Source organism: Oncorhynchus tshawytscha, linkage group LG01 (genome assembly GCF_018296145.1).
Source record: "Oncorhynchus tshawytscha isolate Ot180627B linkage group LG01, Otsh_v2.0, whole genome shotgun sequence".
In the NCBI taxonomy this organism is placed as follows: domain Eukaryota; kingdom Metazoa; phylum Chordata; class Actinopteri; order Salmoniformes; family Salmonidae; genus Oncorhynchus; species Oncorhynchus tshawytscha.
Window position 1 is genome coordinate 84,887,445 of NC_056429.1, and position 27,729 is coordinate 84,915,173.

At 43.3% G+C, this 27,729-nt stretch overlaps 4 protein-coding genes across 7 annotated transcripts; 3 read left to right on the top strand and 1 right to left on the bottom strand.

Annotated features, from left to right (window-relative positions):
• Nucleotides 1–913: 913 nt before the first annotated feature.
• On the bottom strand, nucleotides 914–6,163 carry LOC112258484 (desumoylating isopeptidase 1). 2 transcript variants are annotated; one of them, XM_024432894.2, is made up of 7 exons: nucleotides 5,711–6,163; nucleotides 5,471–5,492; nucleotides 5,236–5,305; nucleotides 4,751–4,860; nucleotides 4,503–4,625; nucleotides 1,625–1,742; nucleotides 914–1,176 (listed from the first exon to the last, which is right to left on the bottom strand). In XM_024432894.2, exons 1-6 carry the CDS (start codon nucleotides 5,799–5,801, stop codon nucleotides 1,649–1,651), a joined length of 510 nt encoding a protein of 169 aa, XP_024288662.1. In that variant the 5' UTR covers nucleotides 5,802–6,163; the 3' UTR covers nucleotides 914–1,176; nucleotides 1,625–1,648. The 2 variants fall into 2 exon arrangements, with proteins under 2 accessions (XP_024288662.1, XP_024288654.1); XM_024432886.2 differs by having other exon boundaries at nucleotides 914–1,742; nucleotides 5,711–6,162.
• Nucleotides 6,164–8,459: 2,296 nt separating this feature from the next.
• On the top strand, nucleotides 8,460–13,810 carry LOC112258496 (X-ray repair complementing defective repair in Chinese hamster cells 6). Of its 2 annotated transcripts, none has more exons than XM_024432907.2 (13): nucleotides 8,460–8,616; nucleotides 9,400–9,491; nucleotides 9,576–9,685; nucleotides 9,921–10,062; nucleotides 10,245–10,496; nucleotides 10,695–10,881; nucleotides 11,234–11,420; nucleotides 11,946–12,114; nucleotides 12,283–12,444; nucleotides 12,552–12,681; nucleotides 12,875–12,975; nucleotides 13,109–13,225; nucleotides 13,390–13,810. In XM_024432907.2, exons 2-13 carry the CDS (start codon nucleotides 9,422–9,424, stop codon nucleotides 13,587–13,589), a joined length of 1,827 nt encoding a protein of 608 aa, XP_024288675.1. In that variant the 5' UTR covers nucleotides 8,460–8,616; nucleotides 9,400–9,421; the 3' UTR covers nucleotides 13,590–13,810. The 2 variants fall into 2 exon arrangements, with proteins under 2 accessions (XP_024288675.1, XP_024288685.1); XM_024432917.2 differs by lacking the exon at nucleotides 8,460–8,616 and adding an exon at nucleotides 8,915–9,020.
• Nucleotides 13,811–15,260: 1,450 nt separating this feature from the next.
• Nucleotides 15,261–20,218, top strand: LOC112258506 (GTPase IMAP family member 4). Its single transcript, XM_024432930.2, has 7 exons — nucleotides 15,261–15,976; nucleotides 16,347–16,424; nucleotides 16,652–16,702; nucleotides 16,844–16,894; nucleotides 17,087–17,137; nucleotides 17,242–17,292; nucleotides 19,126–20,218. The coding sequence occupies exons 1-7, from the start codon at nucleotides 15,859–15,861 to the stop codon at nucleotides 19,869–19,871; spliced, it is 1,146 nt and encodes a 381-aa protein (XP_024288698.1). The 5' UTR covers nucleotides 15,261–15,858; the 3' UTR covers nucleotides 19,872–20,218.
• Nucleotides 20,219–20,430: 212 nt separating this feature from the next.
• josd1 (Josephin domain containing 1) lies at nucleotides 20,431–25,765 on the top strand. 2 transcript variants are annotated; one of them, XM_042326799.1, is made up of 5 exons: nucleotides 20,431–20,578; nucleotides 21,029–21,877; nucleotides 22,039–22,167; nucleotides 24,655–24,775; nucleotides 25,158–25,765. In XM_042326799.1, the coding sequence occupies exons 2-5, from the start codon at nucleotides 21,582–21,584 to the stop codon at nucleotides 25,194–25,196; spliced, it is 585 nt and encodes a 194-aa protein (XP_042182733.1). In that variant the 5' UTR covers nucleotides 20,431–20,578; nucleotides 21,029–21,581; the 3' UTR covers nucleotides 25,197–25,765. The 2 variants fall into 2 exon arrangements, with proteins under 2 accessions (XP_042182733.1, XP_042182731.1); XM_042326797.1 differs by having other exon boundaries at nucleotides 20,433–20,578; nucleotides 24,655–24,849.
• Nucleotides 25,766–27,729: the final 1,964 nt, after the last annotated feature.

Genomic DNA, 27,729 nt, shown 5'->3' on the forward strand with positions numbered 1-27,729 from the left:
ATTTTGTCTGTCATAGTTGAAGTGTACCTATGATGAAAATTCCAGGCCTCATCTTTTTAAGTGGGAGAACTTGCACAATTGGTGGCTGACTACATACTTTTGCCCCACTGTACATATTATCCAAATAAACATAACACAAAAGAAATCACTGATATTTAATATCAGGGGAAAAGTTCATGGAGATCGGCATGACTCGTGATATGAAGAGTGATTTTTGTATTCCTATGCTGGACCATGGTGTATGGTGTATTCCTGCTCATTTGAAAAGGTATAAGAATACAAACTCTAGAAAGATCCAGACACAGATAGAACAATGAGCCAGATATTTCACTGACTGTATAAATGTGAAGCATCCGCTTGGCGTTTCCAGTGAGAGGAAGCCCAGTAGCTGGAGAAGATGGAACGAGATGTATTTTGGCCGAGATTCTGCTAATTGATGAAACATTTGATCTCAATACAGTTGTTCCCAAAACTTGAACCTGTTATGAACAGTGGACTAAGTTTCCTAGAATTTACCCTTTGCTAAAGTTTTTTAAAAATGGCACTGTTTAGGAGTGCAAAGGCGAATTGAGTTATTGCTCACGCACTTCACAGAGTAGGTGTTCCCAAGCAGAAATATGCAAATGTATGCTAGAACACACCAAAAGGATCTCGCTTGCTTGTAACTGGCCCTGCCCACCTCCTTTCTTGTTCTGCCCATTATGACTTTTTGTTCCGATTTGAAACGATCGGTTGTGGTCTCTTTAGTTATAAAAAGAAAAATGAAACATTCAGTACTTTGAGGTCATCTTTGCATGATGACCCTGAGAGTGTGTGACGATGTATTCAAGGGATGGATAAACCTTGACACAAGACAGTTGGTACAAAGACATGTGAATACACAAGTTCCCAATACAAAGACAAGTACAAGTCAGAATTTGTCTAGATTTTATCACCACTTTAGCCGTTTCTCTTTTCTTTTCCTTTCCTTTCCTCCCTCTAGTGGCAACCCAGTCATATCATGGTAATTAAAAAAGAACACAAAACAATAACAGTAAAATAGCTTAATACTTATTTAGTAAAACATAGAAGGTATGTAAAATGTACCCTACCCCCACCCCTGTGTAGGAAAGAGCTGCACTTTCTATAGAGAAACTTTGCAGCTCTCTAGTTTTACATTCAGCCGATCATGGGATCCTACGGAGAGTAGAAGAAAGCTCCATCTTATTATATACTTACGGCCATCTTGATAACCGTGGACATACTAAAATACAGGCACGGATCAGGCCAATATAGTGGAAAAAGGGGAGAGTTATGTATGGCTGGGGTGTGCCAGGCTGGGTTGGTGTTAAGGTATTAAAGGTAGGGTCAGGTAGGGTGAGGTTTCTGCCTGGCCCACTGACTGACATATATCAGGCAGCCCATTTCTGAACTTTTTGTCACTAATTGGTCTTTTGACCAATCACATCAGATCGTTTCTTTTTCAGAGCTGATCTGATTGGCCAAAAGACCAATTAGTGGGAGAAAAAAAAAATCAGAATTGGGCTGCCTGTGTAAACGCAGCCTAAGGGACTCACAAAAGGTGAGCTGCAGATCTCCCACTCCTCACACACAGACTGTTGGTATAATATATTACTCTGTGCACCTGTGTTATCGGCCTATCTCTGGCCTATCTCTGGCCATAGTGTCCGTTGAAGGTGTTGCCCCCCTGAGGTGCAATATTGATGGAGTCCAGTAGAGGGCGTAGCGCCTGGCCGAAAGGCCTGTGGGTGAGAGTGGAATACCACAAATTAGAATCTGATCAACGGGGAGTAACATGATGAACAACATACACAGCGACTTGTGCTTTGAACAAGCTGTCCTGATTCATAGCACATACATACATATATATATATATACACACAGTTGAAGTCTGAAGTTTACATACACCTTAGCAAATACATTTAAACTCAGTTTCACAATTCCTGACATTTAATCCTAGTAAAAATTCCCTGCCTTTGGTCAGTTAGGGTCACCACTATATTTTAAGAATTTGAAATGTCAGAATAATACTAGAGATAATGATTTCAGCTTTTATTTCTTTCATCACATAACCAATTGGGTTAGAAGTTTACATACACTCAACTAGTATTTGGTAGCATTGCCTTTAAATTGTTTAACTTGGGTCAAATGTTTCAGGTATCCTTCCCAAGCTCCTCACAATAAATTGGGTGAATTTTGGCCCATTCCTCCTGACAGAGCTGGTGTAATTGAGTCAGGTTTGTAGGCCTCCTTGCTTGCATGCGATTCTTCAGTTCTGCCCACAAATTTTCTATAGGATTGAGGTCAAGGCTTCGTGATGGCCACTCCAAAACCTTGACTTTGTTGTCCTTAAGCCATTTTGCCACAACTTTGGAAGTATGCTTGGGGTCATTGTCCATTTGGAAGACCCATTTGCGACCAAGCTTTAACTTCCTGAATGATGTCTTGAGATGTTGCTTTAATATATCCACAATTTTCCTGCCTCATGATGCCATCTATTTTGTGAAGTGCACCAGTCCCACCTGCAGCAAAGCACCCCAAAAACATGATGCTGCCACCCCGTGCTTCACGGTTGAGATGGTGTTCTTCGGCTTGCAAGCCAAGCCAAGCAACCCCCCTTTCCTCCAAACATAACGGTTATGGCCAAACAGTTCCATTTTTGTTTCATCAGACCAGAGGACATTTCTACAAAAAGTATTATCTTTGTCCCCATGTGCAGTTGCAAACCGTAGTCTGGATTTTTTTATGGCGGTTTTGGAGCAATGGCTTTCCTTGCTGAGCTGCATTTCAGGTTATGTCGATACAGGACTCATTTTACTGTGGACATAGATAGTTTTGTACCCGTTTCCTCCAGCATCTTCACAAGGTCCTTTGCTGTTGTTCTGGGATTGATTTTCACTTTTTGCACCAAAGTATGTTCATCTCTAGGAGACAGAACACGTCTCCTTCCTGAGCGGTATGACGGCTGCGTGGTCTCATGGTGCTTATACTTGCATACTATTTGTTACGGATACAGGTATCCTGTGTGTGTGTGTGTGTGTGTATCCTGTGTTATTTTCTCTCCTTCTCCCCTCACAGGTGAAAATCATCACTCCCCAATCAGTCAACAATCAATCATCAACCAGAAGACACACCTCCTCCTATTTCCTACCCTATCACAGTTCCTTCCCCATGGTTTAAAAACCCCATCATTTGTTTGCTCTAGAGCTCAATCTCTCTGTAAATGCCATGGCTGTAGGTCTCTGTGTTTCACTCTCGCTTTGTGTCTTAACCTCTCTTTTGTTTGAGCACCTCCAAATCACTTTGTCATCTCCTGTGAGTATTGTTTTTGGTTATGGTGTTTGTTTGTTGCTGGTGGGAAAAGGGGGAAACCAAGACAAGTCGCCCATGGGCATACACTACCCGTAGGTGAACTTTGTTAAATACACTAGTTAGAACTGGGCGGACCACCCACTGTATTTTTGGTTAGTTAGTTAGCTGTTGTTAAAGTAGGCTAGTCTAGCTTAGGGGTGTTTTTGTTTATTGTTTCTTTCCTTGGGTCCAGCTCAGCCCCTTTTCCTGCTCCCCCCCCATTACCGTGTGTTTATAAATAAACCTGGAGTTTGACGGTAGATTTCTGTTGTCGTGGTTATTTCGTTCACACTTTTACTTTGTCACAATTTGCATGAGTTATGTTACGGGTCTCATTACCATCCCCCCCCTAGACTGTCGGGCCAAAAGGGATTCGTAACACTATTGTTTGTACAGATGAACGTGGTACCCTTCAGGCATTTGGAAATTGCTTTCATAGATTAACCAGACTTGTGAAGGTCTACAATTTTTTTTTTTCTGAGGACTTGGCTGACTTCTTTTGATTTTCCCGTGATGTCAAGCAAAGAGGCACCGAGTTTGAAGGTATGCCTTGAAATACATCCACAGGTACACCTCCAATTGACTCAAATTATTTCAATTAGCCTAACAGAAGCTAAAGCCATGACACCATTTTCTGGAATTTTCCAAGCTGTTTCAAGGCACAGTCAACTTAGTCTGTAAACTTCTGACCCACTGGAATTATGATAGTGAATTATAAGTAAAATAATCTGTCTGTAAACAATTGTTGGAAAAATGACTTGTCATACAAAGTAGATGTCCTAACCGACTTGCCAAAACTATAGTTTAACAAGAAATTTGTGGAGTGGTTGAAAAACGAGTTATGACTCCAACCTAAGTATGTAAACTTCCAACTTCAACTGTGTTATATATATATATATATTCTACATGTGAACGGAGACTTGTCTTTCTTCCATATTTTTCTCTTTATTCACAGTATTGAAAGTAGATTTAGGGTTACAGGTAGAGGAGAGAGAGCGCATGAAAGTGTCAGGTGGACTTGTTACCCATGTCACTCATGAACAATATGTGCTCGACTATCACTGTGCCATGCTTCCGCACTACACTCTAAATGTCTGACAACAGGTTATTGTTGCTATAGAGACAGGGGAGGGGAGAGAGGGGTAACTCACGTGGAGAGCACTTCAGCCGGCAGGTCTGTGATGTGGCCGGGGATCTTGCTGCCAGTGAGGAACTGGGCCACTTCGTTACTGAACGTGTTACAGTTCCACTCAAACAGATGGTATTGGTTCCCCCTACAGATAAAGAGGTGAGGCAAAGATAGGAACAGAGTAAAGATGAGGGAGAGGGACTGCACATCACCATTACGTGTGGAGTTGAGAACCACCAGGTTGAGATCGACCAGGTGCCACAGCCTCACCTGTACGTGGACTCTCCCAGTGAAGACAGGTACTCCATAAAGATCTCCTCGGTTACCTCTGTGGTGCCCAGGTCTATGATGGAGTTGGGATGTCCCAGGGATGTTCCGCCCTAAAAACACAAATACAAACAGCTTGTCAGTTGTACAACCGAATGCATTTAACCCAACCCCTCTGAATCAGAGGTGCGGAGGTGTGCCTTAAATTGACCAGGGAGCAGGTGTTGTTGGAGGTTTAACTGCCTTGCAGAATGGCACATTTTTCAACCTTGCCGGCTTGAATTCAAACCAGCAACCTGTTGGTTACTGGCCCAACACTCTTAACCGCTAGGCTACCTGCCACCTGCTTGCTCAGTTGTCCTCCAATAGCCCATATGCAGCCCCAGGATAAGTTTTCTATCACAACTAACAAGATCTATGTACACCAATAAGAGAGATTTCCAGGTCTAGTTTATGTTAGGAAGGAATAGAATAAAACGTTGTCTTACAGGTGGGCAGTTTGTGATGCCATCTCCCCCATAGAAAAACTCCTCTCCATGTACAACAATAGCAGTGTGCCTAAGTGAGAGGAAAAAGGCTACAGTTTATTTCACATAAAGACAGACTCCCAATTAAGACTTAAAAACACTGGGGGAAAATATAAATATGAAAGGTGTACATAACTTGACCTTTGGCCTCACTAAAATAAGGATTTCAATCATTCAAAAAATACAATTTACTCACCATATTCCATCAAGCTGTATACCTGTGAATAGAACAGAATAGTTGATAACGTTATACATTAAGTTTACAATTTGTAGCGAACTTGGGGTTCATAAGATACAGAAATTGATTCTAAATTCAGCGCATAGGCCTAAAATGCATCCTCAGCCTCTGCTCATCAATCCAAACTCTACATCAGCGGGTAAAACAATTTATATTCCAAGCAAAACTAGTTAGCTAACTAACGCGTTAGCAACTTACCTAGCATGAGGGGGCTCAGCTGGCGAGCCATTCCTTTAGATATGTCGTAAACGTACAGTTTCACAGCGTATGAGGTGTTATTTGGATCCATAATTCAGCTTGGTGGTGTAAAATTAGGTTCAGTGCTGTGTTGTCTTCAATGTGTACGAACTAACGTTATCTAGCTAGCTATCTATCCGACTAGCTAACGTAGTGTTAAGTTACTATAGTTCGTTCTGGTTCCGCAAATAGAGAAATACAAATAGTCCGAAATGCCTTACGTTGGGAAAAATAAAGGCATATAGTAGCTAAGCTTTAATTAAAACGAATATCTAATAATTGAGGCAAATTCACGAGTCACAACCGTACGAAGCTCTTAGCTAACATGCTAGTCAGCTGTTGCTGTGTCACTGTGACTCAAAACAAAATATATCTGTCAAAAATGCCCATACATACGGCTTAAACAGCCAATGAATGGATAGAGTGAGACTGGGACACCTGAGTGAAGCTAGCAACAATAAGAATTGGCCACAATTGTGGAATTTTGGGTTTGCGTTCAAAATAAAAGTCACCCATTGCAACATGCAAACGGATACAAATAGTGGAATAATGCCATGTTTGGACTAGATCATCCTAAACAAGTTTGGAAAATTGATATTTAAATTTAAAAAATGACAGTAAGTAGTAAATTTGATGCCAAAAAGTTTTAAAAAGTGTTTCAGCATATTGTGTTTGATTTGGTCCTAAACGATATCTTAACCGCCATCGATAAGAAACAATACTGTGCAGCCGTATTCATTGACCTGGCCAAGGCTTTCGACTCTGTCAATTCCCACATCCTCATCGGCAGACTCAATAGCCTTGGTTTCTCAAATGATTGCCTCGCCTGGTTCACCAACTACTTCTCAGATAGAGTTCAGTGTGTCAAATCGGAGGGGCTGTTGTCCAGGCCTCTGGCAGTCTCTATGGGGGTGCCACAGGGTTCAATTCTTGGGCCGACTCTCTTCTCTGTATACATCAATGATGTCGCTCTTGCTGCTGGTGAGTCTCTGATCCACCTCTACGCAGACGACACCATTTTGTATACTTCTTCTTTTCTTAGGCAATTAAGCTAAGGCAAGGGCTGTTTCCTCGTCTCTGCTGCTGCTGCCTCCACCGCATTGTTGCCTCCCTGCACCTGCCCGCTCGTCCAGCATGACTACTCTGGACGGTTCTGACTTAGAATATGTGGACAACTACAAATACCTAGGTGTCTGGTTAGACTGTAAACTCTCCTTCCAGACTCACATTAAGCATCTCCAATCCAAAATTAACTATCCTATCCTACCAATCCTTAACTTCTAAAATTGGCTTCCTATTTCGCAACAAAGCCTCCTTCACTCATGCTGCCAAACATACCCTCGTAAAACTGACCATCCTACCGATCCTCGACTTCGGCGATGTCATTTACAAAATAGCCTCCAATACCCTACTCAATAAATTGGATGCAATCTATCACAATGCCATCTGTTTTGTCACCAAAGCCCCATATACTACTCACCACTGCGACCTGTACGCTCTCATTAGCTGGCCCTCGCTTCATACTCGTCGCCAAACCCACTGGCTCCAGGTCATCTACAAGACCCTGCTAGGTAAATTCCCCCTTATCTCAGCTCGCTGGTCACCATAGCAGCATCCATCTGTAGCACACGCTCCAGCAGGTAAATCTCTCTGGTCACCCCCAAAACCAATTCCTCCTTTGGCCACCTCTCCTTCCAGTTCTCTGCTGCCAATGACTGGAACGAACTACAAAAATCTCTGAAACTGGAAACACTAATCTCCCTCACTAGCTTTAAGCACCAGCTGTCAGAGCAGCTCACAGATGACTGCACCTGTACATAGCCCATCTATAATTTAGCCCATCTATAATTTAGCCCAAACAACTAACTTTTTCTCAACTGTATTTATTTATTTATTATTTAGCTCCTTTGCACCACATTATTTATATTTCTACTTTGCACATTCTTCCACTGCAAATCTACCATTCCAGTGTTTTACTTGCTATATTGTATTTACTTCGCCACCATGGCCTTTTTTTGCCTTTACCTCCCTTATCTCACCTCATTTGCTCACATTGTATATAGACTTATTTTCTACTGTATTATTGACTGTATGTTTGTTTTACACCATGTGTCGAACTGCTTTGCTTTATCTTGGCCAGGTCGGAATTGTAAATGAGAACTTGCTCTCAACTTGCCTACCTGGTTAAATAAAGGTGAAATAAAATAAAAATTAAAAAAATGTGATTTGATAGTGCTTATTATAAGTATGCCCCCAATGCAATACGGAAGTCTAATTACATCCACAGTGCGATTTCAACTGATTCTTTACTTTTTTTGTGTCAAATTAACTACTTATTGTCTTTTTTGAATGTATATAAAAACATCCAACCTTGTTTGGCATCTAGTCCAAATAGGTATTATTCCACTATTTGCATGTTTCAATGGGGGAATATTATTTTGAAGGGAAACTGCAAATTCCACAATCCTTATTGTGGCTAGCTTCAAACAGTTGACGGTGACGACCTATATCGTCAAAGCGTCTGATAAAATATTGTGAAATGTACGCAAGAATCCGTCATAAAATTAAGAAATCTTGTGTTTGTGCAAGTGAGTTTACGATTGCTATGAAAAATATTTTGACGATATTTGTTTCATAGATCGTCTCAACCTCAATCGCACAGTAGATGGCACTATGCACATTTAGCTTTACATGAACCCACGAACATTTTCACCATAGAAAAAGTAATGCGCGTTCACGTCGCAACTGACGACGCAATTAAACACGACTACGGTCTGATATCAACACCTGCATCAAGACAAAACAAGGCTTGTAGCTAACTATTTCCAACGAAATCACATTTGTAACATCATACACTCGGCCATAAGGTATGCTTTCATTCGTCTGTATAGTTTAAATGGGGGGGCATTCTAATGTATGCTGATAAGTGGATGCCAAGATAACCATATACCGTTTAGAACCTGTGATTATATTATATTCAAAAAGTTGTCTGCAGCCTATTCCCCGACGCTCCCCCAAATGTTCTGTCTAAACGCAAATGCAGTGTTGAAACATTTGGAACTTAACTTGAATATAAGTGTGTGTGTGTATATATATTGGGGGGGAGAATAATCAAATACAGAAGACTTACCGCATGCCGTTTTGAAAGTTGCACACGGCTGTATTTTTAAGAAACACCGGAAATGTGGAACGTATTGGTGTAATGGAGATATCGTAGCTGAGGCCGTGTGTGAAAACAGCCGGGTGCAACTTTGCTACACTGCACAGCAAAGTGTGTGTTTTGTGTTTTAAATATTATTTATCGCTTATATAAAAGTTACACTCCAAAGGTTTACAAAACCTTTTTGCAAGTGGCGTATTTGCGTTTAGAGTTTCGGGAGTAAACAGAGCGTCGGGATTGTGGTTCACATGGGGAGGGGGAGTAGCTGTGGTCCATACTATCAGCTAAGAACCCAAAAGGGGGGCAACTGTATAGTGGGTATACCCTCCTTGAGTTCTCAAGAACTAACTAGCCACTTACCCAAAAGGCGACTGGGGTGCCACATTAAATTGAACCCGACATCATCTGGTATTACCTGATCAGAGTTTTATAACAACCACAGTTCTCTCACACTGTGTGTACTATGCGTTTGTTTCCTTGTTATTTTAAGGGCAAGATTAGTGCATGCCTCAATGGCACAGTGGAACGACTACCACCATGAGGATGAAGATGTGGATGGAGAGGAAAGGGATGAGTCTGGAGGTAAGACCAACATTGATGGTGATTGAATGGCTCAATACTGAATAGAATGGGGGTTAGCATATGTAATGTAATCCCTCTCCACAGTGGACTACAAGAGCACAGGCCGTGACAGCCTGGTGTTTCTGGTGGATGCTTCCAAGGAGATGTTCAAGGGGGAGGATGAAGAGCCCTCGCCATTTGACATGACCATGCAGGTAGTCATTCTCTCTCACTGTCTCTCTGTTTTCCCTTACCCTTTCCTGTCCTTTCTTCACCCCCTCCCCTGCCTCTGTTTCTCTCCTTATCTCAGACATGATGAAAATGACTGAACTCTTAGCACCATGAGAAGTGACATGACTGATGGCCCTTTCCCACTCCTCTCTTGATCTCTGTGGTCCTACTTAACCCTCTGACAGTGTTTTATTGTATTGTGCTACTCTCCCTCCCCAGTGTGTCCGCAGCGTCTACACCAGTAAAATAATCAGCAGTGACAAGGACCTGGTGGCTCTAGTGTTCTATGGGACGGAACAGAGCAAGAACCCCAGGAACAGTTTCAAACATGTCTATATCTACCACGACCTGGACTTACCTGGTATGTCCCCCTGGCCTGCAGTTTCAGTGTGTTTTGATCGAGTCTTGGATTCTTCTGGAACCCATTTGAACATTTGTTATTATTCTCTCTGTGGATCTCCAATCTGCTTATCTTTACCCTTCCTCCTCACCTATCTCTGTCTATCCTTTTCTTTTATCTCCTCCCATCTCTCTCTCCTCTAGGTGCCCGTCGGGTGCAGGATGTGGATGGGCTGCGTGGGGAGAAGGGTGCCCAGGTGGCAGGAGAGACCATGGGCAGTGGGAATACCAACCTGGGTGAGGCGCTGTGGTGCTGCTCCAACCTCTACAGTGACATCAAGCTTCGGCTCTCCCACAAACGCCTCATGATCTTCACCTGCCGAGACACACCACATGGGGGAGACAGCGAGCGCGACCGCCAGGCCCGCACCAAGGCTAGCGACCTCAAAGAGACCGGTGGGTCTGGAGAAAGGGGGAAGGCAGTTGTCAAAGAGATAGAGATACAACTATGTATGTTCTATGGCAGTTGGCCTCCTTGATTTAACAGGGTTGAAGGTGAAGGGGTTTGAAAGGGGCTGGAAATACATATTGGTCTTGCAAATGTTTAGTTTATCACAAACAATGTTGGATCAGTGAACTCTCTGTCACTCACAGGTGTGGTGATAGACCTTATGCATCTGATGAAGCCAGGTGGGTTCGACGTCTCGCTCTTCTTCTGTGACGTGGTGAGCCCCCCCGAGGACGAGGCTGAGCTGGGCCTGCAGATGGAGCCTTGTGGGAAATTGGAGGACCTCCAGAAGAGGGTCAGAGCCAAGGAGATGAAGAAGAGATCGGTCGCAAGGTACAGAGCACAGCCCAGCACTGTTTCCCTCATCATTGTATAGGCGTGGCACTGTGTCTTTTGACACTATATAAATTAGTCATCCCGCACTGTTTGTAATTATACCCTGATGAAGATAGCTTGGCTGTCGAAAAGTTGGTCATTAAAGTTTTGCACCTGAGCTCCTAGAGTGTGTGGCTCTCTTTTATTTTCAAGTTTTCTACTCCGCTAGCCAGCATCTCGCCTAAATAGGTGTGCGTTTCTTTTTCTTCTAGACTGTGTTCTTATAGGACATGTTTAGATGTTACAAATGTTTAACAAAACTGAATAGGGCCCTGGTTGCTGATGGCTCCTCTCTTGTCCTCTGTGTCAGTTTGAATCTGTGTCTGGGGGAAGGGATGAACGTGGCAGTGGGTGTGTACATCACGGCCCTACAGGCCAGGAAGCCTAACGCCATCAAGCTCTACAGAGACAACAACGAGCCCGTCCGCACCAAGACACGCCTCTACCACACACAGACGGGCAGTCTGCTGCTCCCCAGCGACACCAAGAGGGTTCAGGTAACTAAGTGGGAGTGGGAATCTCAAATCAAACCAAATAAATATATATTTAAAGTGTATCAAAGAAAGTATGGGCCTCCCGAGTGGCGCAGTGGTCTGAGACACTGCATCGCAGGGCTAGATGTGCCACTTGAGATCCTGGTTCAAGTCCAGGCTCTGTCGCAGCCGGCACCGCAACTGGGAGACCCATGGGGCGGTGCACAGTTGGCTCAGTGTCGTCCGGTTAGGGGAGGATTTGGCCGGCAGGGATGTTCCTGTCCCATAGTGCTCCTTTGGCGGTCCGGGCACAATGCATGCTGACGGTAGCCAAGTGTACACATTGGTGCAGCTGGCTTCCGGGTTAAGCGTGCATTGTGTCAAGAAGCAGTGCGGCTTGGCTGGGTTGTTTCGGAGGATGCACGGCTCTCGACCTTTGCCTCTCCCGAGTCCGTACGGGCGATGGGATGTAACTACCAATTTGGATATCACGAAAAAGGGGTATAAAAAAAGAAAGTATGATTTTTTTTGTGTGTGTTGTCTGTATAGGTGTATGCAGGCAGGCAGATAGTGATGGAGAAAGACGAGGTGGATGTGATAAAGAAGTTTTCTGACCCGGGTCTGGAGCTGATTGGGTTCAAGCCCATGGAGCGTCTCAAACTGCACCACCACCTCAGATCTGCTGTCTTCATCTACCCAGAGGAGGAAATGGTCACAGGTGTGTGTGAACCTGTCACTATGATGGGAAGAGAAACGGTGACAGTTGAAAACATAACTACAAGTCAAACTGTAATCTGGGAAACGTCAGCCCATGTTCGTCCTCCAAGTTCCATTTTGAGTTCCAATTTTAACCCCTTTTTCACCATGTCCTGTTTTTCCATCCCAGGGAGTGCCTGTGTGTTCACAGCGTTGCTGCGCAGGTGTAGTGTGAGGAACGTGTTTGCTCTGTGTAAATATACACGGATTCGTAACTCTCCCCCGCGCTTCTTAGCGCTGGTGCCCCAAAAAGAGGAGGTGGATGATGGCCAGGCCCAGATTGCGGCTCCAGGTACAGTCATTGGGTCCCACTGCAGCCGTGGTCTTGCACAAATACCACACAATTAAAATACTTTTAAACGTTCAGACTAATTGTAATGACGTGTGTGTTTGCCTCAGGCTTCCATGGCATCTTCCTGCCCTACGCGGATGACATCCGTACCCTGGACACTACTCAGCTCCCCACGGCCTCCGAGTCTCAGGTGGACAAGATGAAGGAGATAGTACACAAGCTGCGCTTCAAATACAGGTACGGCCCTTTTATTACAGTGAATACTAAACATTATTATTTCATACCAGGATTCACATTTTGAAAAGAGTTAAAGCATAAAACATTACAGTGAAAGCGTAGCAGAAAACAAGGGGAACACTATTGTAAACGTCCTAGAATGAGTCGAGATTCCCATTCCTGTGTTGTCTGTGGTGCTCTTCCTGTGTTCCAGGAGTGATGCGTTTGAGAACCCAGTCCTCCAGCAGCACTACAGGAACCTGGAAGCCTTGGCTTTAGATCTCATGGCCCCGGAGCACATAGAGGATCTCACCAGTAAGATGAATACACACACCATATGCTCCTGATTGGCCCACATGCTTCTTTTTTAGCAGTGCTCAAGCTCGCTTTTTCTCGTCCATTCTTTCTGTTCAATCTCTCCTTATCTTTCTCTCTCTCCCTCTCTCAGTGCCCAATGTGAATATGATGGACCAGCGTCTTGGTTCCCTGGCTCAGGAGTTCAGAGATCTGGTGTACCCTGCTGACTACAACCCAGAGGGCAAGACTGCACCCAAACGCAAACCAGGTGAGTTCTGTATGAACTATATTGTGGTGTATGGTTTACTTGCTTTGTGTCCTGTAGGGGAGATTTTGGTCCAGCCCTTGGGGTAAGAAAGAACAGAGTAGTAGCTGGCAGTCTCACTGTTGAAATACTGGTTGTTGTAACATCCTAGCCCTGTGTGTTTTCAGCTGAGGCGGCAGGCGGCACAGAAAAGAAGCCCAAGGTGGAGATGTCTGAGGACGAGCTGAGGGGTCACGTACAGAAAGGCAACCTGGGTAAGCTGACGGTGCCCGTGCTGAAGGACGCCTGTAAGCAGTTTGGGGTGAAGGTCACAGGGACCAAGAAACAGGAGCTAATAGACGCCCTGACTGCACAGCTCACCAAATGAGGCGTAGATGTCAAAATATGTTGACATCTACGCTGTCGATATTCTGGTCAGAGGCACTAGATCGCAGGATTATTGGTCTATCTTTGGGCTTCCATTTTAAGGTTTCTAATCTGAGATATATCACTGTACTTAAAATGGAAAGTTTCTCATTTGTGTTGCTAGAATAATATTGTTTCTTTACATGTTTTAAACTTTAATAAAAAATGAAAAGGAACCATTTATATAATTGTCTGTAATTGCTTCAAATTTTACTTGTCTGCAATTTTTGAACATAAAGGTAACTGCCAAAGTAAAGGGAACATCAACATAGTGTCTTAATAGGGCGTTGGGCCTTCACGAGCTGCCAGAACAGCTTCAATGCGCCTTGGAATTGATTGTACAAGTGTCTGGAACACTTTTGGGGGATGCGACTCCATGACAAATTCAATAATTTGGTGTTTTGTTGATGGTGGTAAACGCTGTCTCAGGCTCCACTCCAGAATATTCCATAAGTGTTTCATAAGGTTGACACACACACACCCTTTAAACCCCCTATGTACCTTCGAGACCCCTCTTTCAAAGTCACTAGCTAGGTTTCCATTCAATTGGCAACAGATTTTCAGGTGAATATTCTTAATTCTGCATAAAAACAATGTGCATTTTCCATCAAATTGACTTGTTGCAGATAAAAGCCTGTGCTGATGGGTTAAAGTCCCATGTACTGAATACATTTTTTTTTTTTAAAGAACTATACTGAACAAAAAATAAAAATGCAACAATTAACAATTTTACTGAGTTATAGTTCATATAATAAAGTCAATCAAATTAATTTGTAAATAAATTCATTATGCACTAATCTATGGATTTCACATGGCTGGGCAGAGGCCAAGGGTGGGCCTGGGCCAGCCAATCAGAATGAGTTTTTCCCCACAAAAGGACTTCATTACAGACCAGAAATTCTCCTCTGTTTCATCAGCTGTCTAGATGGGCTGGTCTAAAACGATGCCGGATGTGGAGGTCCTGGCCTGGTGTGGTTACATGTGGTCTGTGGTTGTGAGGCCGGTTGGACTTACTGCCAAATTCTCTAAAACTATGTTGGAGGTGGCTTATGGTAGAGAAATTAACATTACATTCTATGGAAACAGCTCTGGTGGACATTCCTGCAGTAAGCATGCCAGTTGCATGAGACATCTGTGGCATTGTGTTGTGTGATAAAACTGCACATTTTAGTGGTATTTTATTGTCCCCAGCACAAGGTGCCCCTGTGTAATGATCATGCTATTTAATCAACTTCTTGATATGGCACACCTGTCAGGTGGATCTATCATCTTAGCATAGCAGAAATGCTCACTACCAGGGATTTAAACTTATTTGTGCATACCATTTTTGAGGAACTTTTTGTGAGTGTGGAACATTACTAGGATGTTTTTATTTCAGCTCATGAAACATGGGACCAACACTTTACATGTTGCAGTTATATTTTAGATCAGTGAGTGTAAGAACCATCATATCGAAGTAAACTTTGAGTCATGGGATGATATGTTGTGTAGTCCTCCCACTATGACTCGGGAAAGCATGCAGTTTATTAAGCTACAGATGAAATAAGTTATGATAAACTACAGAGGGTGGTGAATGTGCATGGTAATGAGCTTGATGCCTCTTCCCAATAAATATCGAGGGTCTTATTCTGGTGACATGTTCGATGTTTGGCTGCCATTTGACAAATACAATTATTCTTACTCTTATCCATTATATCAACATGTGTAGACTATAGCCTATATCTGTATCTGCAAATTGTTGGCTAGATTGCACATGCAAAGACCAGAGTACATTAAAATGTACGTGAAAAAGTAAATGTGTGCAAAGTCATCACTGATTGATTTTTATCCACAAGTCAGTTTGGTGGGAAAAAGCGCATATATTTGTTAGAAAATTTGCATTAAATCTGTCGACAATTGGATGAAAACCTAGCTACTGAGGTCTCTTCTTGCCATGATAGCTAAAATAATGGGCATTTTTCTGCATGACCCTAAGCATGATGGGATGTTAATTGCTTAAGTAACTCATGAACCACACCTGTGTGGAAACACCTGCTTTTAATATAATTGATATATCCTCATTTACTCAAGTGTTTCCTTTATTTTGGCAGTTACCTTTATTTCCCGTCCTACTTGTGTGATTAGAAAAAAGGAGTGTCTCAGTGCCATACATACTGCATTATATCGCTCATTCAGCTACAATAAAGAACACCTTTGTTCCGACGACTCCTCAAAGTACCACGTAACGAGAGATGGCGCTTTGGTTTTGGCCAGTAGCATACGGACCGGGTTTACCTGTTAATATGGACCAGTGCGACTGCAAACCGGACAGCGATTGTACCTCAACCTACTGTGGAGATGGTAGCACTGGTAAGAAGGATATTCACATCCGATAAATTTAACTGTTATCCTATCCGTCCGAGATGTAAAAGTAACAAGTATCATACCGACATTTGCTCGGTCTGTGTAACATGCCGACCGGAGTTTTTTTTGGGATCTGCTTCAGTCTTTGTAGAGACCGTTGAGTCCGAAATGTAGGATACATATTATAAATATATACAGTAACGTATTTAGACTAAAATCAATACAAAACACAAAAGTGTTCCAAGCTGGTAAGCCCACAGTTTATAAATGTAGAACAAAAAATACCCCGTTTCAAAATGTATTTGGGTTAAAGGTTAAACTCCTGACAAGTAAAGAACATTGATCAGTCTCATGCTTCACTAATCTTTCCCTGTAGGTCTGTGGTTGGACTTCAACAGTGTTTTGACAGGAGCTCTCACTGTGGTGGGCTATCTCCTCTACAGATTCTCACAGGGTCAGGAGTCTTACACCACAACAGTACTATTTCAGCAAATGCTTTTTTGACTTACATAATGTTGTCTTATCTGTAAGATGATCCTCTCTCCCATCTGGGGACTGACTATGGTTTTAACATCAGCTGGTGTTGTGATCTGATTGCTTTATAATCAATTTGTTATGCCACCGTAAATAGAATTTTGTTTGATACTGAGTGAGTTAATTTATCTCTTTGGTCCGCTGCAGCCCTCCCAGCTCTGATAAGATGGCCCATCCATCTCTTCTGCACACTCACTGGTATGTCATCATGCCTGGAGGTTGAATCTTGAACCCTATTGCATTATTCCGCCTGCATATCGTCATCTGAGCAACAGATTAAATTAAATGTCTTCTTGATTAAATCCTATTTTAAACTAAATATTATTCCCTCTGTTTTAGGTGTGTCCTCACTGTGGGGTTGGGTGAGCCACCTGATGGGAACTCTTCGTAGTACGTACTGTCACATTTTTTTCCCTTATCAAAACCCACACTCAGGAAAATATTCATTAACATGTTTACTAAACTCATCGGAATGTAAATGTGCAGTAGATGAATTGATTGCCATCACAGGTTTTTAGGTAATTATAGAATAATGTATGATGTGGTGGTTACTGATTTGTTAATTTTGTCTTTGTGTGTCAGGCTTACAGGTCTTACTGAAGTGGCTGTCGCGTATTTGGAGGTTTATAGTTGGTAAGAGATTGCTAATACCCACCCACCTTCTAAATGATAATGTCTTTGATTCATAACTCTAAAAGTGTTGATAATGTATTGATATGGTTTTGTTCGTCTATCAGCTTCATTCACAAAACTCAGCGGGTTCACTGTTATCATTCAAAACAACTCTGGTAAGGTTCTCCCTCTCTTTTCTCCCTTCTCTAGTTAATTGCAAGTTCTGTTCCTTTATACAGTACCAGTCAAAAGTTTGGACACCTACTCATTCAAATGTTTTTTCTTTTTACTATTTTCTACATTGGGGAAGACATCAAACTATGAAATAACATATGGAATCATGTAGTAAACAAAAGGGTTAAACAAATCAAAATATATTTTAGATTCTTCAAAGTAGCCACCCTTTGCCTTGACATCTTTGCAAAAACTTGGTGTTCTCAACCTGCTTCACCTGGAATGCTTTTCCAACAGCCTTGAAGGAGTTCCCACATATGCTGAGCACTTGTTGGCTGCTCTTCCTTCACTCTGCGGTCCAACTCCTCCCAAACCATCTCAATTGGGTCAAGGTCGGGTAATTGTGGAGGCAAAGTCATCTGATGCAGCACTCTCCTTCTTGGTTAAATAGCCCTTACACAGCCTGCATGTGTGTTGGGTCATTGTCCTGTTGAAAAACAAATGATAGTCCCACTAAGCGCAAACCAGATGGGATGGCGTATAGCTGCAGAATGCTGTGGGCGCCATGCTGGTTAAGTGTGCCTTGAATTCTAAATAAATCACTGACCGTGTCACCAGCAAAGCACCATCATACCACCTCCATGCTTCACAGTGGGAACCACACATGCGGAGATCATCCGTTCACCTACTCTGCATTTCACAAAGACATGGCATTTGGAACCAAAAATCTAACATTTGGACTCATCAGACCAAAATACAGATTTCCACCAGTCTAATGTCCATTGCTCGTGTTTCTTGGCCCAAGCAAGTCTCTTCTTATGGGTGTCCTTTAGTATTGGTTTCTTTGTAGCAATTCGACCATGAAGGCCTGATTCACGCAGTCTCCGCTGAACAGTTGGTGTTGATGTCGTCTGGTATTTGAACTCTGAAGCGTTAATTTGGCCTGCAATCTGAGGCTGGTAACTCTAATGAAATTATCTTCTGCAGCAGAGGTAACACTGGGTCTTCCTTTCCTGTGGCGGTCCTCATGAGAGCCAGTTTCATCACCGCTCTTGATAGGTTTTTGCAAATATTCAAAGTTCTTGAAATGTTCTGTATTGACTGACCTTCATGTCATAAAGTAATGATGGACTATCATTTCTCTTTGCTTAGTTGAACTACTGTTCTTGCCATAATATGGACTTGGTCTTTTACCAAAGAGGGCTGTCTTCTGAATACCACCCCTACCTTGTCACAAAACAACTGATTGGCGCAAACGCATTAAGAAGGAAAGAAATCCCACAAATTTGAACATTTCACACCTGTTAATTGAAATGTATTTCAGGTGACTACCTCATGAAGCTGGTTGAGAGAATGCCAAGAGTGAGCAAAGCTGTCAAGGCAAAGGGTGGCTACTTTGAAGAATCTGAAATATTTTTAGATTTGTTTGACTTTTTTTGGTTACTACATTATTCCATATGTGTTTTTTCATTTTGATGTCTTCACTATTTATTTTATAATGTAGAAAATAGTAAAAAAAGAACCCTTGACTGAGTAGGTGTCAACTTTTGACTGGTACTGTATGTGTAATTTAGTTTCCCATACTGTTCCTCTCAGGTTCACTATCAAATGTGACGCAATGTGTGGAATCTGTAAGCAAACTGAAAGAGGAAATTAGACATTTCTATTATGTTCCTTGCTGCGTCTGTATTCCTGCACACAAAAACATCCTATCAACTGTCCTTTAGTCTTGTGGGTTGTTTTCCTTAATAGAACGAGCACTTGATGAAATCATGACACAAAACTCTCTTCATTCATTGAATTAACTTTTCCACTCATGTCTATTTATTTTCCAGGGGCTTCTAGTGACAGTCCCCCAGGCACAGAGCCCTCTCCCAGCCCTATTTCCATAGAGCCTGGGCTGAGGCTCATCCTTACGGGGCCTCCCGGTGGAGGTCGGACCTCCCTTGCAGATGCCCTGGTTGGCTGCAGCCTCCCTCAGGTTGGGGGGTCCCTGGCGGCTGTGATGGAGTGTACCAAGCGGAGGGTGGTGGTGGACAGGAGAGAGCTGATCATAATCGACACCCCAGACCTCCTGGGTCCATCTCTGGGTGACAGTAAGAGAGCCTTGGAGACCCTCCGCAGCCTGCAGCTGGCCAGCCCAGGCCCACATGCCTTCCTGCTGGTGCTCCAGACCCCTGGCTCTGGAGATGGGGTGGACCAGGATGCTGCTAGTGCCACCAGGGCCCTCCTGGAGCTGGTCGGAGAGAGTGCCACAGGCCACATCCTCATTGTCCTCACCCATGCGGACTGTTTGGGTCCGGGCTCCACGCTAGCCCAGCTTCTGGAGGATGATGCTGGAGGCCTCAGAACTGCTCTGTATCTGTGTGGTCAGAGGGCTGAGCTTGTGGACAACAACCCAGACAAGCCGGTGGAGGAGAGGAGGGAGCTGGCGAGGGGGCTGCTGGAGAGGCTGGCAGAGATGAGGGCACTGAGGGGACACTACACCCACGAGCTGCAGAAAAGGGAGGACCAAGTCAGGGAGGAACTGCTGATGGACATGGCCTCTGTGTTGGCACGGAAACTCGGACAGGAGTATTGAGAGTTAAAGAGTAATACTTCATTTTTGGTATAGGTGCATTTTGTTGACTTATTTTTGTCATTCTTGGATTCTGGGTTTGTTATTGTCTTTGGGGAATTGATCCTCATGATGTCACTGTCTCTGCATGTATTGCTAAGTATGTCAGACTTAGCATGGGCTTGTTGGGTAAATTTTGTAAAATCAATATCATGTTCTTACAGTACTGCTGTTATTGAACAGTATTTAATCCATGTCCATTTGCCTTCATGTACACTACTTGTTTTCTTGCACACACTCTTGTCTGTCTACTACATTCCTCCCATGGTTTCATTTATTTTTTTTTAGTATTAAAGTTTCTTCCAAATAAGTGCAGTGACTCGGACTGTATTTCTTGCTAGTGTAACTGCAAGTCAAAAGAGCCCTTATAAACGTTCAATTTGCGGATGTTTTTGCATAAAATAAATGTTTGGTCTCAACCCATTTTTAGATAACTAAACCCTAGATTTAGTTTTGAGTCTCGAGGGAGTGGAGGGACTACAGTTCGCAGATAGCCTGCGTCAGCCCTATGACAAGCAAACAAGCTATTGACGTTTTGCGCATGCTCATATACGGCGCGACAAGGAAAAGGTGCTAAAGACAAAGGACTAAACAACCCCAGGAAAAGAGGCGAAACATTTAATTTAACCAGGATTATGACAACCATACTACAGTATCGCATGAAGCGAAAGGTAAGTGGCAACAGATATATATATATACTAAATATGAAGGGTTTCGCATCCATGTCTATGGCACGTACAGCCAGCCATAGAAGGAACATCTAGTCTTTGCAGCTGCCTTCCTGTTCGACTGGATTTTAGCTAGAGCGATGGATTTGAATATCAGGGAGATTTGACATATTTCGCTAATATGTAAATATCACTTGTTTTACAGAATACTAAATAATACTAAGACACTCGTACGCCTGTTGTCTAGTTATATCAGTTTACTGTGATGCCACAAGCATGCCGCTCTTATCTAGTCAGCTGTTAGTATAAATGTTTACTCTGTCGTGTTCCTTCCTGTTGACCACTGCTGAAAAGACGCTTTAATAAAACAGTTATCCCTAAATTGTTATTTCAGCATGACATTGATTTAGGTGACAACCTCTAAACATGGATTTCTGCCTCTTCCTCCCTCAGCTGTTTTCTTAAGAAGTCGTCTGTCTGTCTACATGTCACAGAGCCTCCTGTATCAGGTCCCTCATCTTTTCCACTGGAGCAAACTCTGTGGTGGAGCAGTGGTCCTCTGGGCTCTCTAGAAATGGAAAGAACTCCTAAGCTCTCATGACACTTGAAGGTGCTCATAAAAAAGTTATGACACACATCAGAATGGAGGAAGTTGAAAAAAGAGACGCATACTCTTTCTTCTCTTGCTAATTTTTCCATAGATGATCCTTGTGGTTCATTCTAATTTTATACTGAAGCAACTGGAATATCAATGTCTACACACCCAACTTTTTGTTCACATTCAATTCGGGCCTCCTCACTCAACTTGAACACTGTTTGCCAGCAGTTTTTCTTTTCTTTTCTTCCAATCGTCCCTTTTGAAACAGCAGGTGTAGTTGAAGTGACCTGGCCCCCCTCAGTGTCATCCAGTAGACCCACCTCCCCCTTCCCTTGTCACACACTCGCCCCTACAGCAACTGAAAGGTTGCCATGACGATGCTAGTCGTGTCAGCGTAGCGACAGGGTGATGGGGAGTGCTCCATGTTCTGGGAAGGGGAGGGCAAGAGGGGGGCTGCAGGACCTGGGCTGTATGCCATGGAAGCTGAGCAAGCAGAAAGGGGTGGGGGTGGTGGTGCGGGGAGGGGTGGGGGGGGAGAGGTCAGACCTGGGAGAGCATGCTCTCTCCACCCCTCCGGCCACGCCTCCACCGCCCATCTACCACGAGAAGCAGCGGCGGGAGCTGTGTGCTCTGCACGCGCTCAATAACGTCTTCCAGGATGGGGCAGCTTTCAGCAGAGATACTCTCCAGGACATCTACCAGAGGTGGGTGGTTAAAGTTGTGTCCTCTAGGGGAGATATTTCTCAAATGCCTTTCCTCTTTCACCCCCTCTTTTTCTCCCCCTTTCTGCATCTCTCTCTACCTTTCTCAACCTTTTTCTCTCTTGCTTCTTCTGTCCTCATCGCTCTCTTGTCCCTCTCCACAGACTCTCTCCCGGCACTCTGGTAACCCCCCACAAGAAGAGCATGCTTGGAAATGGGAACTATGACGTGAATGTCATTATGGCCGCTCTTCAGACCCGAGGATACGAGGCTGTCTGGTGGGATAAAAGAAGGTATACCTCTGTTCCCATCAAAGCTATATGGCCTTCTTCCCTATCTAGTCATTTAACATTTTTATCCAAAACGATGTACGTGGCCCATGCAGAGGTTTTCAAATCCACAACAAGCACCATCCAACCCACTAAGCCATTGGAACCATAATGCTATGCTCATTTGTGTTCTCCATCTTGTTTATTCCTCTCCCTTTTTGGTGCGTGTGTTGTCTGCAACTATGTTAGTCGACTCAGCAGTGCTCAATTTAGTTCATTTCAATCACTGGCCGTACGCCAGCTATAGAGTGGAAAGAGGAAGACTTCCTTACATATCCTCTTCATTCTGAATCCCTGTCGAGCACATGGCAGCTACTCATGATTACCCAAACAGCTACCGAAACCGATTGCGACACAAGTACAGTGCATTCATAGGGGAGAGTGGCGTAAGTTAAGTCCTTTTTTACATTTAGCATCACTACGTCAAGGCAAATGTTCTTTCTAACAAAGATATCAACATATATTTCAGGATGTTGTGTATCCCTGGAAATAATCAGAATTCATGTAAACATTACAGTTTTGAAAACATAGCTAGGGGTAAGTGGGTGATGGGGCTGGTAGGTCAAAGTTGATTTCATGGAATGGGTGTGTGGTATATTTTACAGGAGGTTGGTGGCACCTTAATTGGGGAGAACGGGCTCATGGTAATGACTGGAGCAGAATTAGTGGAATGGTATAAAACATGGTTTCCAGGTGTGTGATGCCATTCAATTTGCTCCGTTCCGGCCATTATTATGAGCCGTTCTCCCCTCCGCAGCCCCCTTTGATATATTCAATATATTATAATGTACAAAATATTAGGAACACCTGCTCTTTCCATGACAGACTGTCCAGGTGAAAACTTGATCCCTTACTGATGTCAGTTGTTAAATACACTTTCAATCATTGTAGATGAAGGGGAGGATTTGTAGATGATTTTTAAGCCTTGAGACAATTGAGACCTGGATTGTGTATGAGTGCCATTCAGTGCCAGGTGCACTGGTTTGAGTGTGTCAAGAACTGCAACGCTGTTGGGTTTTCACGCTCAACAGTTTCCTGTGTGTATCAAGAATGGTCCACCACCCAAAGGACATCCAGCCAACTTGACAATGCTGTGGGAAGCATTGGAGCCAAAATGGGCCAGCATCCCTGTGGAATGCTTTCGACACCTTGTAGAGTCCATGCCCTGACAAATTGAGGCTGTTCTGAGGGCAAAGGAGAGGGGTGCAACTCAATATTAGGAAGGTGTTCCTAATGTTTTGTACACTGTGTATATCTTGAATGTATTCCTACATTCAGATATAAATCTCTCCGTTCAATATGACTTACCCTTCCATTTCTTGACCAGTTGTCTGGGACAGGGATGTTGTTCCATTTCTTGACCAGTTGTCTGGGACAGGGATGTTGTTTAAATGTGCCAATTTGTAGGAAAGTTCTCTGCATTAGAGGCTACTTAGCCCATCAAACTGGTCCGCAAAATTCCGGATATGTTTATCAAGCTCAGATTCCATGTCATCAGATAAGACCTTGTGCCTCCGCTGTTTTTGTTTTTGTCAATGTACCTCTTCAGTGTCATTCAGTCAACTTGTTTCATCCCTTGCTGCTGTTCCAATGGACTTCTTCCCTTCTCTCACTTCCTTGGCTACTTCTTTCAAGAACCTTAAGAGGGGCTAGACCCCTGCTTGTTTTCCGTTTGTAAACACATGCATGATGATCTTGAGTTCATAAGCATGACACATTGCAAAAATACTACATATTATGCATAGATGTAAATAATTGTAATCATCATTTGTATGGGGTATGGTGGCCAATTACTCAATTTATCCCAAGGCAAACATTTTGGCTATAATAGCCCACACAGCTACAAGGTTGCATGTTCATGCAATGTTAAGGACCTCATAATGTTGCATATAGAGACCCCAACTGATGTATAGAACAATCATAGAAGTATCTACGTTGGTTTAAATACAAGCATCAAAGTCATTAGAATTTGTGAAAATCTTTTCTTCGGACATAACTTGCTTATCACTTTTCCCATGTGGTTTATTCCTTCACAGATGCCATGAAATGATGACCTCTTCATAAATATTTGGTCACATGATCAAGTTTGTGTATAGATATCTAGAAACAAGGGGTGGCTTAACTTACCCCACAGACATCATCATGGATTTACAACATTAGAGTAGCTACTGAAAATCCACTCATGGAAGTCTGTGATTGTGTAACCTTTATTTAACTAGGCAAGTCAGTTAAGAACAAATTCTTATTTACAATGACGGCCTACCCCGGCCAAACCCGGACGACGCTGGGCCAATTGTGCGCCACCTTTGGGACTCCCAATCATGGCCGAATGTGATTCAGCCTGGATTCGAACCAGGGACTGTAGTGACAACTCTTGCACTGAGATGCAGTGCCTTAGACTGCTGCGCCACTCGGGAGCTCGTTATTGACTTGTGTATTGTGTTCCTGCAGGGATGTGGGCAGTATTGCGCTATCCAACGTAACGGGCTTCATCTTGAACGTCCCGTCCAATCTGCGCTGGGGTCCGCTGCGCCTGCCACTCAAACGCCAGCACTGGATAGGGGTGCGGGAGGTGGGTGGAGTCTATTACAACCTCGACTCCAAACTACGTAGCCCACATACCATCGGAAACCCTGATGAGCTCAGGTAGTGTGTGTGTGTGTGTGTGTGTGTGTGTGTGTGTGTGTTTTTTCCTGACCAGTCAGTAGATTGAGTCCATTATTATTTGCGTTGTTCATTTTACATACATTGTGGAGCAGCCAAGAGAGAATGTAATTTGTATTGTCTCCACTAGGTGTTGCCACATAGTAATACAAAGTCAGTCTCATTCCCAAATAATAATCACTTCCACGGCCGCCATCCACAATGATGATTGATCCTTGTCTAACTTCTAATAAATAACAAGCTGGCATCTTTATTTTCCTTCTGTTCTTTCGATTCCCTCCACACAACAGGAAGTTCCTGCGTTACCAGCTGAGAGGGAAAAATGGTGAGCTCCTATTGGTGGTGTCTGAGGAGGTGGAGGTCCACCAAACATGGAGGTCAGATGGCTGTTGATTGAATGTGCCCGGCAACCTTTTCTCTACCGGATTAGACTTTTCCCAGTTGTTGCTCAGGATAACATGGTCCAATCAGGAGACAGATTGAAGAGCAGGTGGGGTTGTGTTCAGCCAATCACACAGATGCACACCGACCAGACATACTTTTTTTTCTCACACACCCATTGCTGGACTCTGGCTGATGAGACCTGAAGCGATGAAGGAAACAGATGAATACAGGGAGGTAATGAAGAAATCACACTACACAACGTTATGTTTGGTGTTTGGGATTCTGTGTTTTTATATTACTGATTACTATTTTTATTTTATTTTTTGTACCTTTCCAGTTTCCAAGTGTGAGAGGCATGTGACTGTGTGTAATACCACCCATCTGTCACTCTTGCTCTTGCTAGTTCTCTCTCGCTCTCTGTCTCCTCGCTCTCTCTGTGTCCTTGCTCTCTCTCTCTGTGTCCTCGCTCTCTCTCTCTCGGTCTCTCTGTCTCTCTCTCTGTCCCTCTCTCTCTCTGTCCCTCTCTCTGTATCTCCCTCTCTCTGTCTCTCTCTGTCTCTCTCTGTCTGTCTCTCTCTCTCTCTCTCTGTCTGTCTGTCTCTCTCTCTCTGTCTCTCTCTCTCTCTCTCTCTCTGTGTGTCTCTCTCTCTCTGTCTCTCTCTGTGTGTCTCTCTCTCTCTGTCTCTCTCTGTGTCTCTCTCTCTGTGTGTCTCTCTGTGTGTCTCTCTCTCTGTGTCTCTCTCTGTGTCTCTGTCTCTCTCTGTGTCTCTCTCTGTGTCTCTCTCTGTGTCTCTCTCTCTCTCTCTGTGTCTCTCTCTGTGTCTCTCTCTGTGTCTCTCTCTGTGTCTCTCTCTCTGTCTCTCTCTCTCTGTGTCTCTCTCTCTCTGTCTCTCTCTCTCTCTCTCTCTCTCTCTGTCCCTCTCTCTCTGCTCTACTGTGACAGTGTACATCTCTTCTTTACCTGTCTGTCTTCCTCTGATCATGTCACTGCTCACAATTCAATTTTTTGCACCCGGACAACATTAAATCCTGCCAAAAAAATTTATAAAGTTTGTACAAACACAGAGCTAATGATGACAGCAACCAATGGAATGCCAAGCACTCCATGGTGTGTCTATTGTGTACATAGACTGTAATATAGTTGGTGAGAAGCACGTTTTCTCAATAGCACAGGAGGACCTGTGTATGTAGCTGTTTTATCCTCTGTTGCTTCTGAGACCATCCCTGTCTGTTAGTAGGAAACTCTGCTAGTTCATGTCTTCAAATTAGAAATCCTCTTGGCTGAAGCCATGTTAGGCCCAGGTATTGACACATGGCTATATAAATAAAGGTTCAATTAAAATGTATTAATGAATTAATTGACAAATGGCTGTATATTGTATCATGGTAGAGCCAGGATTTGTTCTTGACCATGCAGCCTGACCAGGAAAAGCCACACACCTGTTTTTTTGGCTAATCAGGGCCCAGAGTTTTTTCTGGTTAGATCATGTGGTCAAGAAAAACTCATGACCTGCAAAAATCCACCAGCCAAATATACAGAGTTGTGGAATTGGTACAAATGCTAATTAAGGTTTCCAGTTATTCGCTGGAAATGCACTGATGTTAGATTTGGATCTATCTGAAGATACCTTGGCTGTAATGTCCACAATGGTAAAGTCCACAATGGTAATGTCCACAAAAAGTAAAGTGGAGTCAGAGGGAAAAGGTTGACAGTTGAGGGAGTAATGGAAAGAGAAAGTATGTCCGATAGATGTGTAGAAGAAAAAGGGAAAGTTTGAGAGTCCAAGACCTGTTAGTTTAGAAATTGAGAATTTTTGACAGCTGTTTGAGAGATTTGGTTGATAGATCTTTATCATCATCACAACAACATATTGTGAATTATTTAAGACTTGATAAGGCCTTAACTTGTTTACAGAGGATGCAGACATTATTGTCTACCAAAAGAGGGGTTGTTAAATTTTGCACCTGGTGGGCTCAATCCTAAAAGCTTTCCTATTCATCTGAGCATCCAATCACATGAATCATTCAACTGATAATTTAATCATTTGCAACAGTCACACATCATGAGACAAAACAATGAGGTTGCTGGTCTGGGGATGCCCCTAGGGGACTTCAGGTTGGGCAACCAAACTCACCGGTAGAAATCCCTTTCAAACCAGTAAGTAGTGACATAGTGGATTTAGCGTTTTGCCATGACAATCCCACCCACCTCCCTTCTGTTAAAGGGTCCTGGTTGTGTTACTGTTTTCTGTTTTTTTTTCTCACAAAAATAAAATGCTTGTAATGGCACTTTATATGTACACCTGAGGATGTGGCTTAATTTCTTGAGTGCAATTGTTGGAATTTGGATGGAAAATGGAGCGCATTTATAATAAACCCTACGTTGCCTGCTTTGTTTTCCTGCTACTGCTTGTTAAGTGTCATTTGCGTGCGCGGACCCATGTTACGGGCGTTTCGCTCGAGCGTTGTTTTGACACT

Coding starts and splice junctions, on each gene's coding strand:
- LOC112258484 (XM_024432894.2), bottom strand. CDS start 5,801: ATGGATCCAAATAACACCTCATACGCTGTGAAACTGTACGTTTACGAC. Junction 4,626..4,750: donor CTGGGAGAGTCCACGTACAG/GTGAGGCTGTGG, acceptor CTTTATCTGTAG/GGGGAACCAATACCATCTGT. Junction 1,743..4,502: donor CCGGCTGAAGTGCTCTCCAC/GTGAGTTACCCC, acceptor TCTCACCCACAG/GCCTTTCGGCCAGGCGCTAC.
- LOC112258496 (XM_024432907.2), top strand. CDS start 9,422: ATGGCACAGTGGAACGACTACCACCATGAGGATGAAGATGTGGATGGA. Junction 10,497..10,694: donor TAGCGACCTCAAAGAGACCG/GTGGGTCTGGAG, acceptor TGTCACTCACAG/GTGTGGTGATAGACCTTATG. Junction 12,445..12,551: donor GGCCCAGATTGCGGCTCCAG/GTACAGTCATTG, acceptor TGTTTGCCTCAG/GCTTCCATGGCATCTTCCTG.
- josd1 (XM_042326797.1), top strand. CDS start 21,582: ATGGGGAGTGCTCCATGTTCTGGGAAGGGGAGGGCAAGAGGGGGGCTG. Junction 22,168..24,654: donor GTCTGGTGGGATAAAAGAAG/GTATACCTCTGT, acceptor GTGTTCCTGCAG/GGATGTGGGCAGTATTGCGC. Junction 24,850..25,157: donor GGAAACCCTGATGAGCTCAG/GTAGTGTGTGTG, acceptor TCCACACAACAG/GAAGTTCCTGCGTTACCAGC.
- LOC112258506 (XM_024432930.2), top strand. CDS start 15,859: ATGGCGCTTTGGTTTTGGCCAGTAGCATACGGACCGGGTTTACCTGTT. Junction 16,703..16,843: donor TCTCTTCTGCACACTCACTG/GTATGTCATCAT, acceptor CCTCTGTTTTAG/GTGTGTCCTCACTGTGGGGT. Junction 16,895..17,086: donor CCTGATGGGAACTCTTCGTA/GTACGTACTGTC, acceptor TTTGTGTGTCAG/GCTTACAGGTCTTACTGAAG.